Source organism: Panthera uncia, chromosome A2, assembly GCF_023721935.1.
Source record: "Panthera uncia isolate 11264 chromosome A2, Puncia_PCG_1.0, whole genome shotgun sequence".
Classification (NCBI taxonomy): domain Eukaryota; kingdom Metazoa; phylum Chordata; class Mammalia; order Carnivora; family Felidae; genus Panthera; species Panthera uncia.
The window spans coordinates 135,678,864-135,697,666 of record NC_064816.1 but is presented as its reverse complement, the minus strand read 5'-3'; the positions used below and the strand labels follow the sequence as shown (position 1 = coordinate 135,697,666).

Below are 18,803 nucleotides of genomic sequence, written 5' to 3'. Positions count from 1 at the left end.
TTTCCCGAGGGATTTAATATTATAAAAATACAAGTTTGCTTTCAAATAACATCTGTGCTAATGTGTTTAAGAATTTATTATAGGCTTTTGAAATTTAGGAAGTACTTTATCCTTTATTTACAAAAAACTAACATGCAAGTTTAAATTTTAAATTTATATTAATGAAGCGGTCCTACTTCAGAGAAAGATATTCAAATTATAAACTAGGATTGTAATAATTGTTATCTCAAGTTATATTCCTTTCATATTGTTTTGCAGGTCCTAATCTACCCATGGCAACAGTTGACATAAAAAATCCAGAAATCACAACCAATAGATTTTATGGTCCACAAGTCAACAACATCTCCCATACCAAAGAAAAGAAAAAAGGAAAAACAAAAAAGAAGAGATTAACCAAGGCAGATATTGGAACACCAAGCAATTTCCAGTAAGAGAGTTCTTTTGTTTTTCTTATCTTTTGATTTACTCATTACTGCTCTTGATTTTTAACTTGTTAGAAAATTTAGTTTTCTTATTGGTGGTGGGGGGGGACCCTTACATTTATCATTTGCGTACCTTTTTAGCTATAGATTTTGTTGGGAGGTGTTTGTTTGTTTTTTAAGGCTCCGTAGACTTTCTCTGTATCTTAACTGTTTATTTACTTTTCTACCCATCAGTAAAGAAAAATTAGATGAAGTTGTTTCTTTAAATAATTGTTGGACATAGTGATTTCTCTCTTTTTCTCTATAAATGGTATTTGAAATTGCCTGAAGGCACTGTCTCAGTCCATTTGGGCTGCTGTAAAAGAATACTATAGACTGAGTAGCTGATAAGTAACAGAAATTTATTTCTCACAGCTCTGGAGACTGGGAAGAGGCAGGCGAAATGTAGTGTCTGGTGAGATTCTTCTTCCTGGTTCATAGACCGTGCGTGGTCTTCTAGCTGTCTTCCTCACATTTTGGAAGAGGGCAAGGAAGCCTTCTTGGGCCTTTTATCTAAGGGTGCTAACCCCATTCTTGAGGGATCTACCCTCAAAATATAATCACCTCCTAAAATCCTCACGTCCACATATCATCACATTAGGAATTAGGTTTCAACAAAGGAATTTTTAGGGGACACAAACATGTAGTCTATAGTAGGCATCAAACCTTTGCTATTTCTTTGATGTATTTTAAGCATTTTCATATACATCATTTCATTAGGTCGTGACAAAACTCTTATATTCTCATATATATAATTCTTGGGTTTTTTTGTTGTTTTGTTTTTGTTTTTGTTTGTTTTTCTTTTTTTGAGAGAGCTCCAGCTAGGGAGAGAGGCAGAAGAAAAGAGAGAGCGAATGCTAAGCAGGCTCCACACTCATTACAGAGCCCAATGATGCGGGGCTTGGTCCCACAACCCTGGGATCATGACCTGAGCCAAAATGAAGAGTTGGATGCTCAACTGACTGACCCACCCAGGCGCCCCATAAAATGCCCGTATTCTTAATGACAGTTTGACAGTTGAGGAAATGGATGCTCAGAAAGATTGTGCAAAGGTGTTAAGACTCAGTAGCATAGCCAGGGCTGGAATCATACAGTTTTCCCCTGAATGTGGTTATGTCTGTGAGAACTATTAGTTCAGGGCCAAAATTTATTGGGTGGTTTGGATTTGATGTATGTTATGTTTAAATGCTCTTTATGCATTTTCTATTTTTTATTTTATTTTTGTCTACTTCTTCAGGCACATTGGACATGTTGGTTGGGATCCAAATACTGGCTTTGATGTAAGTATCTTTGCAAGTCATAAACAGTATTGCTCTAAATAAGTGGGAATGCTATGGCCTGTGTGTAGATTTTTATTATTCATTTTTGTGAATTCTGGCGTTCATTTGAATGTGTTTATGTACATATACTACTGAGGTTTGAAACCTTCGTATTCTTCAGTCATTTATGGCTATGTCTCTAAAGACAAAGGTTTTATACTCCTTGGATTTATATACTGTAATGTGAAATTCTTGTGTGTTGCCAGCAAGAGAAAGAAACTATTTCTGCTAGCTGATCGTTTTTGGGGAATGTATGCCAAATTAGTGGAGAATAATCAATTTCTGAATTATCCAGTTGTTAAATTGTCTAGGTCTTTTCATTCTATTCTTCTTGGCAATTTCGTCATTATTTAATTTACAGCACTGAGCAAGGTAGGTTAAACTGCTGGCAAAAATAAGTTTTTTTAACATTTTACCTGTATTTTTGGTTGCTTAAGTATTAATACGTATTTCACAGTTGACCAAATGATCAGGATTTGGAAAAATTACTTTGAAGAGAAATACTTGTGATTGGGGTCAAAAATCCTTCTGGTTATTTTTGTTATAACTACAGTGTTAACTCTACAACATTTATTGAATGCTTCTTTGTGTTGGGCACTGTACAGGGTGCTGAGGTTATAAGGAGGTCCTTGTCCTCAGATTTTCAAATTGATTTGCTTCTTTTGTTTATTTGTGATGTATCTAAATCTTATTTAGGAATAGGTGAACATTGGAAATGTTTGAATCATAAATGGGTTAGTAAAACTCTAAATGAGATGCCCTTTTTGAAGGAAGGGAACAAAACAAAATAAAAATGTATTCTTTGTTCTTACCTTTTCTGTTTTATTTAAATAAGAAAGTTTAGTTGGAATATAAATAACCATATTTCAACTTAAAATAATTTCATAAAGGGCAAAGATGAGGATCAGATTTGATCATGCTTATTTTTAAAAATTGGGATCGATTTTACAGTTAGTTACTTTATTTGTTGTAGCTGAATAATTTGGATCCAGAATTGAAGAATCTTTTTGATATGTGTGGAATCTCAGAGGCACAACTTAAAGACCGAGAAACATCGAAAGTTATATATGACTTCATTGAAAAAACAGGAGGTGTGGAAGCTGTTAAAAATGAACTACGAAGGCAAGGTAATTTATTTTTTCATTTAAGCATTGTAATCCTTTTTTTTTTTCTTTTGACTGTTTTGAGGTCAGTTTCATGGAAGACAGCTATACACATTCCTATGAACCTTCCGTAAGCAGAATATTTGAATTTATAGATAACTAACTCGACCTGGTATTGTTTTACATTATTTTGATGTAACTAAAAGATTTGGTGGGGCACCTGGGTGGCTCAGTCGGTTAAGCATCCGACTTCGGCTCAAGTCATGATCTCACAGTTTGAGAGTTCGAGCTTCGCATCGGGCTCTGTGCTGACAGCTCAGAGCCTGGAGCCTGCTTCGGATTCTGTGTCTCCTTCTATCTCTGCCCCTCCGCCACTTGTGCTTTGTCTCTCTCTCTCTCAAAAGTAAATAAACATTAAAAAAAAATTAGAAAAAAAAATAAAACATTTGGCAAGGTTTTTCTTACTAAAAAGTCTTATATTAAATTCATGAATATCCGTACAAAATCTTCTGGCTATTCTATTTTAGAATAAAAATTTATAGTTGCCTAATATCTTATTTAACAAATCTTAGAAACCACCATTAAAGTTGTTTTTATTACAACTCAGAAGTAGTAATTTAAAAATAATCATTGTTTAATCAGTAATATATAAGCATTTTCAAGGATATAAATAATGAAAATTATTTATTTTGAAATACAAACATTTTTTCTTGGTAAAGAATAAAATTTATCATTTAGTACTTTGAGTATACTAATTTGCATCCTTTTAAGATCTGATATTTAAAGCACCTTGTGTTTTAGTTGTATGTTAATTGAACAATAAAGTGTAAATTCAATAACTGAATTTTCCAATATGACAGTCATCTCTTTGCCACCTTATTCATTTGAGATTGCTTTTCTTCTATCTAGCTTTTGTGTACGGAGCAAAAGTTCCATTTTATCAAAGTATTCTGAGGAATTTCACTGTCGTTTTAAATTAGGTATTTGACTTACTTGTATCTTTTTCAGTACTGATGTTCATTCAGTCTTTCATTCATTCATATATTCAGTAAACATTATGCCAGCACTCATTTCCACTCAGGATACTTAGTCTAGTGTGGAAATAGATATTTAGACAAGTATATAGTCAGAAATTGCTATTGTAGAAACACAATGTTAGTTTCATTGAAATTAGTATGATGCTAATTTGTTTTAGTTTTTGAAAAAATTACATTTCCAGGCTCTATGGATTTTTAATAAAAACATCTTGGGCATAGCACCATTATTGTTTTTAAATGCTCCCAGGGTAAGTCACGTTTATTGGTAGTGTGTTTCCCAACTCTCTTTTTCCATGGTTATCACATACCCTCACATTACCAGATTTTGCTTGGCATCTCTCTGAGCTCTCTGAATTTATAAATTTATAAATGACTCTTGACCTTTACTGGGCTACCCATATATGTGCCCTCACACCTGAATACCTGTGACTGACGGTTGTCTAGATTAACTTGATTGGATTTGTTTTGTTTTTTTTTAAGTTACAAATATCAATGTTTGTTTATTTTAAATAATTTATTTTCAAGTTAGCTAACATACAGTGTATACAGTGTAGTCTTTGCTTCGGGAGTAGATGCCCATGATTCATCACTTACATACAACACCCAGTGCTCATCCCAAGTGCCTTCCTCAATGCCCATTTCCCATTTTCCCCACCCCCCAACCCCTGATTTGGTTTTTAAACTTTATTATGACTGCTTATTATTCTAGCTGCTTTTAAAGCATCAAATTAGGCAAGATCTTTCCTTAATTGAATTACTTAAAACCAAAGAAATACACAGACATTAAAAAACATGCTTTGGGTGGGCCGTCTGGGTGGCTGAGTCAATAAGCATCCAACTTCAGCTCAGGTCATGATCTTCCGGTTTGTGGGTTTGAGCCTCATGTCGTGCTCTGTGCTGACAGCTGACAGCTTGGAGCCTGGAGCCTGCTTCAGATTCTGTGTCTCCCTCGCTCTCTGCCCCTCCCCTGCTCATGCTTGCACGAGCTCGCTCTCTCTCTCTCTCTCTCTCTCTCTCTCAAAAATAAAAATAAACAAAAAAAACAAAAACAAAACATGCTTTGGGAACAAAGTTAAATTCTTGTCATACTTAAGAACCTAACTCCCAATGGGGAACCTTTTAGACACCAAAGAATGATTTTATGGAAGATAAATTTTTCAAAGAAAGAATAAAAAATAAATAAAAAATAATAAAAAAATAAAAATTAATGATTTGTTAGGGAAATGTTTTCAGGCAGAACATATAATGTGTTCAGAAGTATAAAAAATTAGAGGAGAAATTTATGAAGTTGTCTTAAAAATATATTTTGTAAAACCTACTGAATCAAATCTCTTGAAACTTGTTTTATAAAATTATGTAATCAGGTTTATAAAAAGTAGTAGACTTGTGATTTCCAATCTATTTTGTGTGTATCTGTGCAATTCTTTGAAGGCCATTAACTCATAATAATCTGCTGTGTAGGTCCACCACAATGCAGTGGTATATATGTGGGATGTTATTTGACCCAGTGCTCTAAATTATGCATGCTTTGATATGTTTATTTTCAGAGAAGCTAGAGTTCATTTATCCTGCTTCCAAATCTAAACATACAATGAGGTTTTTTTGCCCTTCACTCAAACTAATGTTTTGGGCACATAGATGGTAAAATTAAAAAAATATATTTCTGTATGAGTCAGAGCTCATATTTCATCTATAGTTTAGACAATTCTAATGAAATTCTGTGGATTTTTAAAAAACACCTCTTAACCACAGCACCATTGTTGTTTTTATTGTCGCTGATTATACTCATTCCTAGTGGTTGCCTTTCACACTTAGCATCATTTCAGTAACCTATGTGAAATGTACTTAGATTTTTACATTAATTTGAGTCAAGGAGGGGGTGCTAAACATAAACACACACAATTAGTTCTATACGTGCCTAGTCAGAGTTGTTTAAATTTGTGTTGAATAGATAGCAGTTTTCTATTTGCTTTACTTTGGGGAGGGTGCATGAGAGAAGTTCTTGAATGTTTCCTGAATTTTATATAATACTATATTTCTTTTAAACCTTAGTTATATTTATATTTTATAATTTCTGCTTCCCAATCCTATAAATATCACATATCTAGAAAATTAGTTAACCTATTATTCTTAATATTGATCTGCAATAATAATTATTTTTAAGTATAGGAGCTTTTTTTTGTAGTATACCATCAAGACAAGATTTTTTTCCGTGTCTTTCTTCCTTTTTAACTAAACTCTGATAGTAAGAACAGTTTTATTTGTTGTAACTTTTGTTTCATACGTTTCACTTCATTTATTTTTTAGAAATCTAAGTACTGTTATCATTCTGATTCTGGTGTTTGTGGTGACTTTTCAGAGTTTTGCAAGTCTGTAGGCCATCCGATTTTCTCTTGATGGTGCGTGATGTCTACTTAGACATTTTTGTGCATCTAAACCTAACTCCTATTGTGCCATCCGTACTTCCCTCTTTTAATTCTTTCATATTCTTACATCAGGTATGGCATGTCTTTTGCGTACTTACCTTTTTATGTAAAAATAATACAGACTATAAAAAAACAAAGTTGGTAATAGATGTTTTCCTCACAAAAATATAGAGACATTTTCCATCACTTTTCAAGACAGTAGAGATGCTGAACTTGTGCTATACTCAGGTAATAATTTACTCCCAATCAATTCACGCTTCCTTTTCCTAGGCAGTGATTTAATGTCTGTTTAAATGAGTAATAGCTGGACTCCAAATTATTCCAATAAATGTACTTACTGCAAGTTTGAAAGAACTTTTATTCTCTCTACTGAAGAAATACATCATTTTACATATAAAAGATTGTGGATCCAGAGTCCTCAAAGAGACTATGAGAAATGATTTACTAATACTTTTTAAAGTAGAATAGGGTGGGTATTTTCCTCTTGATTAACAAACAAGTAAATCATACCTATTTGAAATAGAAACCTTAGCCTGATTAAAATTGCTTGAAGGATTTGAGGTACTGTCTTATTCAGAGAGTACACAGATTACATATATGTCATATCCTCCTGGTTTTGTTCTTTTATTACAAAATATGTTAGAAAAAGACTTTGCTTTTAGCAAGGTTAGTGTAAGTGTCCTCACTTTGGATCCAATGAGAAAATTGGATGAACCTGCAACACTGAGACCTCCAGGGTGCCTTGATATAAATCATAGGAACTTCCCTCTGTGGTGGCCGACATCTGAGTAGGGTAACTCTCCTGTTTGCAGCTATGTATTATTTCACTTGTAAAAGTTTGTATACAAGGAGACATCAGTAAACACAAAGAGTTTTTATGAATTCTAGGATTTCTCTACTCCTAAAAATAGTTAATTTGCCTCTTCAGTCTTTGAATGGAGAAATAATGAAGTTCATTATTATGTAAATTTGTACATACTGTTAGTAAAATCATACTTCCAAAAATAATAAATGTGTACTTTGAATTTCTTTCCTTATTTTTATTAAAGTAGAATAAGAATGAGAAAATCATTAATACTAGAATAATATTAATATTTTATCAATAACTTAGTCCAGTTTTTCAATGTAGAAATTCTCAGTTAATTTATTAATAGTTGGTTGCATCTCCCGAATAAGTAGTTGAACATTTCACTTGAGCAACCAGCCTCCCTTTACTGCCATCACTAGAGTTAATGACCATCTTCTAGAAATATAGAATATTATATATATTATTACATATTATAGTATATTTCATTATAACATATACTATATTTTTAGAAAATATAGACCATATAATATAAATGTAAGGTGACAAAGTTTTAAATTTTAAAAGAAAAAGTATTCAATTTGGGTTTAACTCAGATTAACTTGAATAAATTCTGATAGGTTATGCAACACCAGCTATTTTATTCCGAATGTAAATTAATTTTATAAATTAAATAAACTCAATTCTTTAAAGAGGGAAGGTATCCATTAATTTTTATTGAAATGCTAAATAATGCTAATTGACCAAAGTATTTGATTTTGTGATGTTTTTATTATATAAGGAAGTGTTTATTCCCATACCTTCAGAAGTGGTGCTGATTCCTCAAAACTAGATTCTACAGTTTCAGCTAATATTTTTCAAGAAAAACAGGAAAAGTGGTCTTTAGAGGAGTATTCCCAAATAGAATTCTATCATCCGTGCTCACATGTCCTTGTAAAATAAAATACAAAGACGAGGCCTTTTTTCCCCCTCGTGTGTCTTTTCACACGTGTTGAAGTAAGTTTTTCTTCAGTGTGATGTTTGGGGCGGAGAAAAGCACGCTTTCTTTTTTCTGTTTTTATTTCAGCGCCACCGCCGCCACCGCCGTCTAGGGGAGGGCCGCCTCCTCCCCCCCCACCCCCGCACAGCTCAGGCCCCCCGCCCCCTCCCGCCAGGGGGAGAGGCGCTCCTCCTCCACCACCTTCTAGAGCTCCCACCGCCGCGCCTCCGCCACCGCCTCCGTCCAGGCCAGGTGTGGGAGCCCCTCCACCGCCACCAAATAGGATGTACCCTCCTCCGCCTCCAGCCCTTCCCTCCTCAGCACCGTCGGGGCCTCCACCGCCGCCTCCACCTCTGTCGTTGGCCGGCTCAGCGGCACCGCCCCCGCCACCTCCGCCCCCGCCTCCCCCGGGGCCGCCACCTCCGCCTGGCCTCCCTTCTGACGGTGACCATCAGGTTCCACCTCCTGCGGGAAGCAAAGCAGCTCTTTTGGATCAAATTAGAGAGGGTGCTCAGCTAAAAAAGGTGGAACAGAACAGTCGACCCGTGTCCTGCTCCGGAAGGGATGCACTTTTAGACCAGATACGACAGGGTATTCAGCTGAAATCTGTAAGTAATCTGTTCGTTTCAGTTTAGACGCTCTGTCCTAACGAATTTTAAAGTAATTTATGAGACAACTTGGAAAATCTTTATTTTTTGCTCTTTCCCTCGGTATGCAGGTGTTTAACCCATTGAATTTCTGATGTTTTTACAAACTAGAACCACACACATTTATACCCTATACCTGCGTAGCCCATACTTCTATAATTAGAATATCACCCCAGAAAAAGTTCCCTCACGCCTCTTTCCATTTCTCTCTCTCTCAAAAAAAAAAAAAAATCACTAATCTGATTTTTAATCACTGTAGATTAGTGTTGCCTGTTCTTAGAGCTTCATGTAAGTGGAGTATTATATATAGTATGTTTGCTGTGTTCTAGACTTCACTTCTGAATAAAATTTATTTGAATTTAAAGATATATCTTTAAACTGTGGAGAAGTAAAAGCCCTGCTTGTAACCAATTATAATTGTCTTGGTAAGTTCATACCATTAACTTTATGAAAACTAAACAATATTGTAAAGTTTCTGTGTTCTGAAATTTAGATTCGTAGACAATCCGACTCTGCAGAAACTTGAAAGAGTTCTAATAGAATTTTGGATAATGTTGGTAGAGAATTTTGGATCCTGTGTATTGGAAGAGGTGATCATATAGTCTTCTAGAGCAGAGGTTGGCAAACTGGTTTTTTTTAAAGGACCGACCAAATGGTAAATATTTTAGACTTGCAGGCTGTATGGTCTCTGTCACAACTACTCAGCTTTGCCCTTATATTACAAACGCAGCAGCATACATGATGCAAAATTGGGCGTGATTGTGTTCTATAAAGCTTTATTTATGGACACTGAAATTTGAATTTCATGTAATTTTCACATGTCACAAATATTCTTTTTATTTTCTTCCAACCGTTTAAAAATGTAAAAATCGTTTTTCACTTTAAAAGTTCTACAAAAACAGGATGAGCTAGATTTGACCCATGGGCAATAGTTTGCTGACCCCTTTTCTAGAATCTAAATTGCCTACATCACATACTCCTGAGCTTTTACTTATGGTCTCTCAGTTCCAAGAGGAACATTTGCTCTCCAGGGCTTCGGGTTGGTGAGGGTGATGGATTTTTCTGTGCAGTAAATGAAGGTGAAAGGAGATTCTAATTGAAAATGATTTTGTGATGTAGGGAATTATGGTAACTAAATCTCTGACGCTTGGCTAGGAGGAGAACGATGGATAGGGAACACAGCTGACTGGATGGAAACGCTTGAACACTGGCATAGCACAGATTTTAAAAACTCTGATCTTTAAAATGTATCTAGGTCTTTTCTTGCCATGTGATCAACCTGTGAGCAGTTGTCTCTGCTCCCTTTCCCCATTTAGTTTAGACTAAAGGGTTCTCAGGAACAGTTGAAGAATTTCGAATAGTTGTTAGTGGGAGGAATTAGTGGCAAAATTAAAGGGGTGCCTGGGTAGCTCACAGTCAGTTAAGCATCAAACTTCGGCTCAGGTCATGATCTCACAGTTCAGGAGTTCAAGCCCTGCATGGAGTTCTCTGCTGTCAGCACAGAGCCGCCCACTTTGGATTCTCGGTCTCCCTTTCTCTCTGCCACTTCCCACTCGCGTTCTCTCACGCACTTTTTCTCTCTCTCTCTTTCTCAAAAATAAATAAACATTTATGTAAAAAAAAAAAAAAAAAAATGACCACAGCCCAGGTGAGTAGCAGGCTTTAATGGACTTTACCTCAGACTCAGGGTCACTCATTCCTGCATCTGCCACTCATAACTTCTCTTTTTGTTTCTCTTGTCTATTTCCTCTCTCTTGCACAATCAACTTTTATTGCTTTCTCTCATTTGCTGTTACTAATAAGGGGTTATTTTTAATAAATTGTGTTCTCATTTTTTTAATATCCCACTCCTTGTCTGTCCTCTTTTCTTAATTAAAAAAATTACTGAGTTAAGTTCCCTATTTTCCCCATCATCATTTCTTCCCCGTCCCATCCCAACTCTCTTCATTCTCTACATTTCTTTTAGAGAGAAAAGTATGTTTTATTCTAAGTGTAGGTCATTCTTCCCCTAAATAATCACTTCTTAAAATTAATTTTAGAGTAATATCCTAGAGGAATAAATCAGTGAATTATTGGCATGTTGTATGTGATCTGAGTCCATAGCTTTACCTCGTTTTTTAAGAAAACCGTTCTGTGGTTGAAATTTCTCCAGCCATGTTTCTTTAAACAGTCTATGTAAATCACTTATTCACAGATGAATATGACTAACATAAGATCACAGTTGGCAGGAAGGGTGTAACTATTCACTTACATAGATTTTGAGTTCCATGTTCATAGTACCTTGGATAGCACCATCCAAGTAAGTACCTTCAAAAGCGTGTCTGTGTCAGTGTTGTGCTCCTGTGGTCTCTGCCGTGTAATCTCACATTGCTTCAAGGGTGTCTTAAGTGTTTCTTCTTACTGCTGCTACACTTCTTTGAGAGCCTCATGCTGACCTTCAAACCTCAGAAACTGTTTCTGTTGTCTTTTTCATTTGTGGCACTTCCATACTAGTAGTAGTTAATACCCAGCCTCCCCAAACCTAAATACTAATGAATGAATCAGTATCTTATGGGGGAACTACTTTGAATATTTTTAAAAGAAAAAGACCTGTTAAGTCTCCAGAAAGACAAGTAGTATTAGAAGAGCTGTAAAGACCAAAATAAAAAGTTTGTCCTAAAAAAGTAGTTTTTCTTTGGGAAATGATAAGAATCCAAGTAAAACAGCTGTACAATTTCATTTTTAAGTATACTAATATTCTATCTTTACATGGGTCACGTAAGTCCAGAGACAAAATTAACAAAATGAGTTATTTTGGATAAATGACTGCTCATTTTAGTCAAAGTACACTTAGAGCAGTAATTTCCAAATTATGTATTTTTTTTCCTGAATCTCTACAGATTTCCTGTATTTTCTCTTTTTTAATGAGAGTTGGAATTGGAGTATTTTGTATAGGTACTCGACTTTAATGAGACCCCTTGATATTGTTTCCCCCGCCCCAAAAGTAGTTGATACTAGATAGAAGTACTTTAGTTAGGGATAGTGATTGCCTTGTGAGGTAGGTACATTTTGAAAGTTACCTGGCCGAGCTCCTTGAAGAGACGTTATATGCTATGAGAAGGAAAGTTCATTTTGAGTTATAATAATATATCTACATATATTACACATATTTGTAAGTTTGTACCATATGAACTATAAATATAGTATACAAAGTTATAAAGCTTATTGGTGAAGCTGAGTTTTTCTAGGAGATTAGAAGTTTCTTCGGTTGCTCTTAGATGTCTTAAGTGTCCTTCTCACCTAACAACTCTAAGAATCTGAATATACCTTAATTTTCTATAAAATGCTGATCCTTGATAATAGTTTTAAAGTTTCATCAGCTAAGGTTTTATGTTCTAGAATGAACAGAAGTAATCCAACTGCAAAGGCAAGTATTATTTAGGAAAAGGTTTGTTATTTTAAATTTGGAAATGTGTTGATGGCTTTATACATTAAGGAGAGGATGTATATTTTGAATAACTATTTTAAAGCACAATTCATTTCTTCTTAAATTAGTTAATCCTGTCCTGGGCTTGTTTGCTCTTTCTTTCCCCCCCCCCCCCCTTTCTTTTTTTAAATAGGAAGTGATTCTAAAAAAGTAAGACTTTCTGGAGACAAAAAGTGTTTGCTAGGATTTAGTTCTAAATTTTGCTCACTTTCCTTTCCAAGGTATCTGATGGCCAAGAGTCTACACCACCAACACCTGCACCCACTTCAGGAATTGTGGGTGCATTAATGGAAGTGATGCAGAAAAGGAGCAAAGCCATTCATTCTTCAGGTATATTTATTTGTATGAGTACATTTATATTTAATTTTAATATTTGAAGTTCTGTTTTCTTTTTATTTTATGGTAGACTTTGCTCGCTTTCCCCCTGCTATTGAATAACACTGATGTGGATATTAGGGCAAATTTTTAAAAGTTTTTGCCACCATGATTAGTCTATCTGATGCTGAATGGATTCTAGTACACCATAGCCATAAGCATAAATTGGAAGAACAACTTCAGAAAAGTAGCAGTTTCATTTCCTATGCTGGGAATACTAATAGAATGCCTGTCAAACCTCTAAACAAAGCTTGACATTCTGGATCCCATTCCTGTGACATTCTTGTGACATGAGAAATTCAGGTTTCCCTGATTTGTAAGAATTTGGGCTGAGAAATTAGGTTTTCTGGGGTTTGCTAAAGAATCCTGAAGTGTTTTGTGTCCTCTTTTTCGTCATTTTCTAAAAGGTTTATTTGAATAAACTAGTTCTCCCTATTTTGAGGCCATTATTAAGCATATGTACACCACCATATAAATGGATGTTACTTTCAAAAGAGAAAGCAATTGGTCTAGCTGATGTAGTGCTTGAGGTTTACTAAAGAGCTTCCCCAGCATGCTGTACTAGAATCTGATCTTTGTTCTTATTGAATTATTATTTATTCACTGTGGACCTCAATTTTATATTTGTTTTATGGAGAGAATTCGTGAGTCATATCTAAGATCTATTACTAATATTTATTTTCTTTAAATAGACCTATTCCAACACTGTTACAGAGATAGAATAGACTAGTTCATTCTGTAGGTATTTATTGTAGGATAATAATTAAAAAACAATAAAAATCCCTGCCTCCATGGAGCATGCATTTCAGTGAGAGACAACAATAAAGTAAATTAGAAAAACAGATATTAAACGGTGATATGTGCTAAGGGCAAAAATAAATCAGAAAAGGAAGATATAGGGACTTGTAGCTATAGGAGGGAAGTTCATTTTGAAATAGGATGAGCCTAACTGAAGTGATATTGGAGAAAAGACCAAAAGGAGTTCAAGGAGTAAACCATGTAGAAAATTGGGGAAAGTGTGTTCATTCCGGTAGAAAGAACAGCAAGTGCAAAGTTCCTGAGGTTGACGAATAATGATGAGGTCAGTATGGCTGAGTAAGGAAAAGGGGGAAAGAATAGTAAGGCATTGAAGTACAAGAGGTACAGGAGGCCAGTAGTAAGGCTTTGGAGGCCACGGATGTGATGGGAAGTCATTGGAAGGTCCTTAGCAGAGGGATGGCAATGATCCAAGCAAGAGATAGTAGAGGTTTGAATGAGATTGGTAGCCCCAGTGAGCAGGGATTGGATACTAGGTATATTGTGAATGAGGAAATAATTGGGTTTGCTGATGGATTGGAAGTGAAGTTTAGAAAAAAGAAAGTGAAGGATGACTCCCAAGATTTTTGACTTGAGTATGAAAGGGGTGAAATTTTCATTAATGGAGTGGGATAAGATTTAGGAGGAGCAGGTTTGAGAGGAAAGATCGGGAGTTTGGTTTTTGTAAATACTAAATTTGAGATACTTACTAAAAATTCAAATGTAGATGTTGTGCAGGCATTTGATTATGAGCCTGAAGTTGAGGGAGGAGGTCTGGACTGGTAATAGAAATTTGCATGTCATTGAGACAGGCATGGTATTTAAAGTTACAGAACTGGCTGGGATCCTTAAAGAAGTGCATGTAAATAGAGAAGAAGAGATTATAGTAGGCTCTGAAGGCTGGAGAGTGCAGTATCTTAGAAGCCACATGAAGTGTTTGAAGGAGGATGGAGTCAGGATATGGGTCAAAAGTATGATCGGTCAAGAAAATGAGAACAGGAAGTCAAGCTTTAGTTTTAGCAATGGTCGGTCATTGGTGATCTGGAAAAAGCAATGTCACTGAGTTCAGGAGAGAATAGGAGGGTAGAAAGGGACGCTGAGTATTTGGACTGCCTGCTCTGTTTCCTTAGTGGCTCAGTGTCAGTGAGTTTCCTGCCTATCACTGGAGTTATAAGTGGAATTGCTAGCCGAACAATCTGTTCAGTCAGGTGGTTTTTTTTGTTTGTTTGTTTGTTTGTTTTACAACTTTTCTTTAAAGGTAGTCAATTAAATGGGTCTTTCTTAGATTTGAGATCTGTGAAAATTCAGAGAGGCCAACCCAAATGAGGGTTTACACATAAAGAAGCACTAGTTGAAATTCCTTACATAGATACTAAGGGACTTACTTCTTAACTCCTGTTCTAATCTTCAACTGACCATCATACCCTTTATATGTATTCTATTTGATTCCTCTTAAATTACCCTGGTCACTCGATTGGTTTGTGTGTCAATGGAATGGTTTGTGTGTCAGAAGTTAAATGATTGGAGAAATCACCCAAGAATTCTGTAATGTTATTTTATTTATACATATATTTTGATTGTTGGACTTGATGATTTTCTTTTAGATGAAGATGAGGATGAAGATGATGAAGAAGATTTTGAGGACGATGATGAATGGGAAGACTGATCTATATATTATATATATATTTTTAAGGTGAAATACTAAACACTACTTTCTGTCTATGGATTCTGTAAAATTATCATGTAAATGTTCTACCAATTTGCTGTATATTTTTGTTGCCTTTTTTGCTTTTTTTTTTTATTAATCTGTGCAATACCTCATTTAATCTGTAAAGGTTTGTCAAAATCCTCTACAAAGCTACTCCCTGTCATTGTGTGCAAGTTTACACCAGGATGCTCACTTAAATTTGTGAATATTTGTCATTCCATCAACAAGGGAGTTTAAATATTATATGTGAGACTGACAAAAACCTTAATGTAATTTAGTTATAATGCCAGAAGGAAAACACTATTTTCATACCCTACTTTTTCTGTACCTAAATTTTCTTATTAAAATCTAGTATAGCACTACATTCTTTTTTAAGTGATGCAGACCTTAGTTTATTTAGCCCCTCCATTTTGAACACCATGCTACATGAATGTTGAAGCAGACACATTGCACGGTTCTCTAGACATCACTACACCGATGCAGGTTCTCAAATTGTAGCAGGATGCTCTACGGAAGACCACTACAGAGGCCCTAGTCGGGAAAACCCGTAACACTCCTCTTCCGGCAATATTGCCTGTTCCTGTACAGAGGGGTATGTGGAGGCTGGGATCCTAAGGAGACCTTGCTTACCTGTACTTGACTGAGATTATTTTTATGCTATAGCAAATGTGGCAGGCTCTTTTTGGCAAAAATTTAAAAATATTTTTGGTATCAATCTTCGATGGTTATTTAAGTTTTTGCAGTTTGGGGATTTTTAGGGGTAATATTCTCCATGAACTGAAGGAGGCAATACATAATGGTTACTTCAGTTTTGGTTTTAAGTACGCTATAAAATCAGAACATTATGGAAATGATGTGGAATTATCGGGTAGTCTGTATGGGTTGAGGTATTCAGAAATACCAACCATACAAATGTAATTGAGCTGGCCAAGGTAAACACTGTAATGCTGAACTTAGTACACTATTTAAAATTTTTCTCTTTTTTATAATTTCTCAAGGTTTTTGTCAACTGTCAGGTGAACAGTTGCATTTTTCTTAAAAGATTGGTGGTCCCAACGTCAAATTTCTTGAGAGACATAACTGAATGCTAGATTTAAAATACATAAATAAATAAAACTTTACAACCTGCACATTTGTTATGTATACTAAATGATGTCTTAAAATTAGGGTTTCCTTGCCTCTCTGCAATACACTAATCTGCCTAAAGGTGTTGTTTTTTTCATATTTATAGTGCTAATTATCATACCTACCTATTTTAAATTTTAGGTAGAAAAATGATCTGATTTAAATACAGACACGTATTTTTCTCACATTGAGTCATATGCAGAATGTAGTTCCAAATGTATTTCATTACTATAATCACAATATCCAACTAAAAATTAAGCTCTCTAGAATTGTACCGACCAAAATCTAGTATTGGCATGATCTTGACAGGCTGGACCTGCAAGATAGGGCTTGAATTTTAACCAGTTATCACATCATCTCTAGTGATCATGCATCTAGTTATCGTAAGAAATAATTTAAAAGGTTTTGTTGCTGAAAGCAGTAAGTGGTGCAGTAAAATAGTTAAGTTATTCAAAGAATGTTACCTTTCTTGCAAGAGTAATTTAAACCCGGGAAAGACTCTAGACTTTTTTGTTTCTTGCAAAAACAGTGCCCTCTGCTGCTGGAAACCTTTTTCTGCTTACTCTCATTTTTACTGTGGCTTGAGCTCAGTGACGCCGAGTCTGCTGTGGATGAGGCTGGACAGCTACTAACCAATAGAATTAGGAATTTGTGCAAATGGTAAACAGATCATTATAATTATTTTAAGTAATATTCAACATTTTTCATTTTTTTTTCTTTGTGACATTATTGAAAAAAACATTTTAAACATCCTGGAAATGTCTTTAAGGTAATGCCAATTTAAGATCTCTCTTAACTTTTGGCCCAGGAATTCAGGGTTTTCCGGCAAACTTTGGTGTGATCTATATTTATCAGGAGCTGCTCTGAGTAAAGGATATCAGTTCCTTGAGTTGGAAACACAACTTTTAACGTGTAAGATGGGTATAAAATTTGCCAAAGGTAATCAGGTTCATTCTTCTTAAAGAAAAAAAAAAGCCTTTCTGTTGTTGTTGCCCAAAGTCTAAATTCCCATTGGCTGAAACACAGCAGCTGTGGGGTTCAGTCCCGGCATGAAGACTGAACCCACTGCGGGTGTGCAGGCCGCATGTTCCAGCCACCAGCTTGTTCACCAGCTTCTCTGTGGGCGGCACCACACCTGTGCTTTGTCTGAGAGCCTCCCACGGTCACCGCAGCTAAACGATTGTCTGACAGCCTTCGCATTTAACAGACTAGCATGAGGCTTTTTATATCTAAGTGCTATGTGATAGACAATTTCAGCTAGCCACATATTGTATGTGTGAGATTCATAAAGACTTTTCAATCATTCGTTTCCATTTATCAACTGAAATTTTGTTTAGTATGTGAATTTTTTCGAAATGTATAGTGATAGGATATTGCACTGGTGGCAATTCATCATGGAGCATAATAAAATTAATTTGACCCAAATAGGCGAAAAAGCGTTTTTCTTTATTTATGTTAAGAGATTAATAAAATGGGTAAAAAGAAATTTTAACCGTAGGTTAGAGTAAAGGTACGGCGCAGTGAGTGATGACGGTCGAAGTGTTCAGCAGACCGCACGCCCTGAGAGAGTGTGCCGTGAAGTAAACACCGGTGAGCAAAAGAATGTTCCTCCCTGTTCTGCCGGGAAACGTGCCAGCTGCTCAGCAGCTCCCGGGAAGCCACCGCCGTGCGGCACAGAGCAGTCACATCGCAAGGTCACACCGCAGCTCTTTCGCACACCAAAAATGTTGAGGTTCCCTAAAATCAGAATGATGCTGAAGCTTACCGGTAATTTCAGTGGAAGCCAGATGTAGCAGTTCACGTGGGACTTCAATGGTTCTTCATAAATGGTATCAAGATGGTACTTTAAACAGGAACCTCAGTTGTGAGAAATAGAATTTGCTGTTCTGCTGACTCTGGCACAAGTGGGTGTCTGGAGATTAAACTGAGCTGTGGAATCTAGTGTGTAGGATGCTACAAAACGCCTTCTAAGAGCTTTAGCCAAATTTATATGTTCTATTAAAAATTCCTTTCTGTCGTACAATGTGAATACTTAGGAAAGTATTAACCAACTTTAAAACAGATTTTTAAGAGACAAATGCCTCAGAATTGGGCTTGTCACATTATATTTATCTAATCAAAGGAGAAATTCCTGAAATAACTTACTGCCCTTTAGAAATGGAGTTCTTAAAGGACAAGTATAGAGATAAAGTCTATTTATAGTACAATAGAAAACTCTATGGAAAAGAAAATTTTTACTTGGCACACTTATTTTATTGACATTGTTAAATCTTACCTCCTAAACACAGCATTCTCATAATCTCTTGGGCTTTCATTGATGATTTTTTTTTTTAAATATTTATTTTTGAAAGAGAGCTCACAAGCAGGGGAGAGGCAGAGAGAGAGGGGGAGAGAGGGAGAATCCAAAGCTGGTGCTGTGCTGACAACAGATAGCCCCGATGTGGGGCTTGAACCCACGAACCGTGAGATCATGACTGAGCCACCCAGGTGCTCCTCATTGGTGGATATTTTTTAACCTTTGTAGTGAAACCACTGGGAAAAGGTGTAATAAAGTGGC

The 18,803-nt window shown here is 35.7% G+C and overlaps 1 protein-coding gene across 1 annotated transcript in view; it reads left to right on the top strand.

Moving 5' to 3' along the window:
* The window catches only part of WASL (WASP like actin nucleation promoting factor), a 62,464-nt gene extending 44,793 nt beyond the window's left edge, over positions 1–17,671 (top strand). The window contains exons 6-11 of the mRNA XM_049641767.1: positions 259–427; positions 1,699–1,741; positions 2,754–2,907; positions 8,218–8,738; positions 12,465–12,573; positions 15,018–17,671. Coding sequence (XP_049497724.1) covers positions 259–427; positions 1,699–1,741; positions 2,754–2,907; positions 8,218–8,738; positions 12,465–12,573; positions 15,018–15,079 — 1,058 coding nt within the window. The 3' untranslated portion in view covers positions 15,080–17,671. The remainder of the gene's footprint in view (positions 1–258; positions 428–1,698; positions 1,742–2,753; positions 2,908–8,217; positions 8,739–12,464; positions 12,574–15,017) is intronic.
* The last annotated feature ends 1,132 nt before the right edge of the window (positions 17,672–18,803 follow it).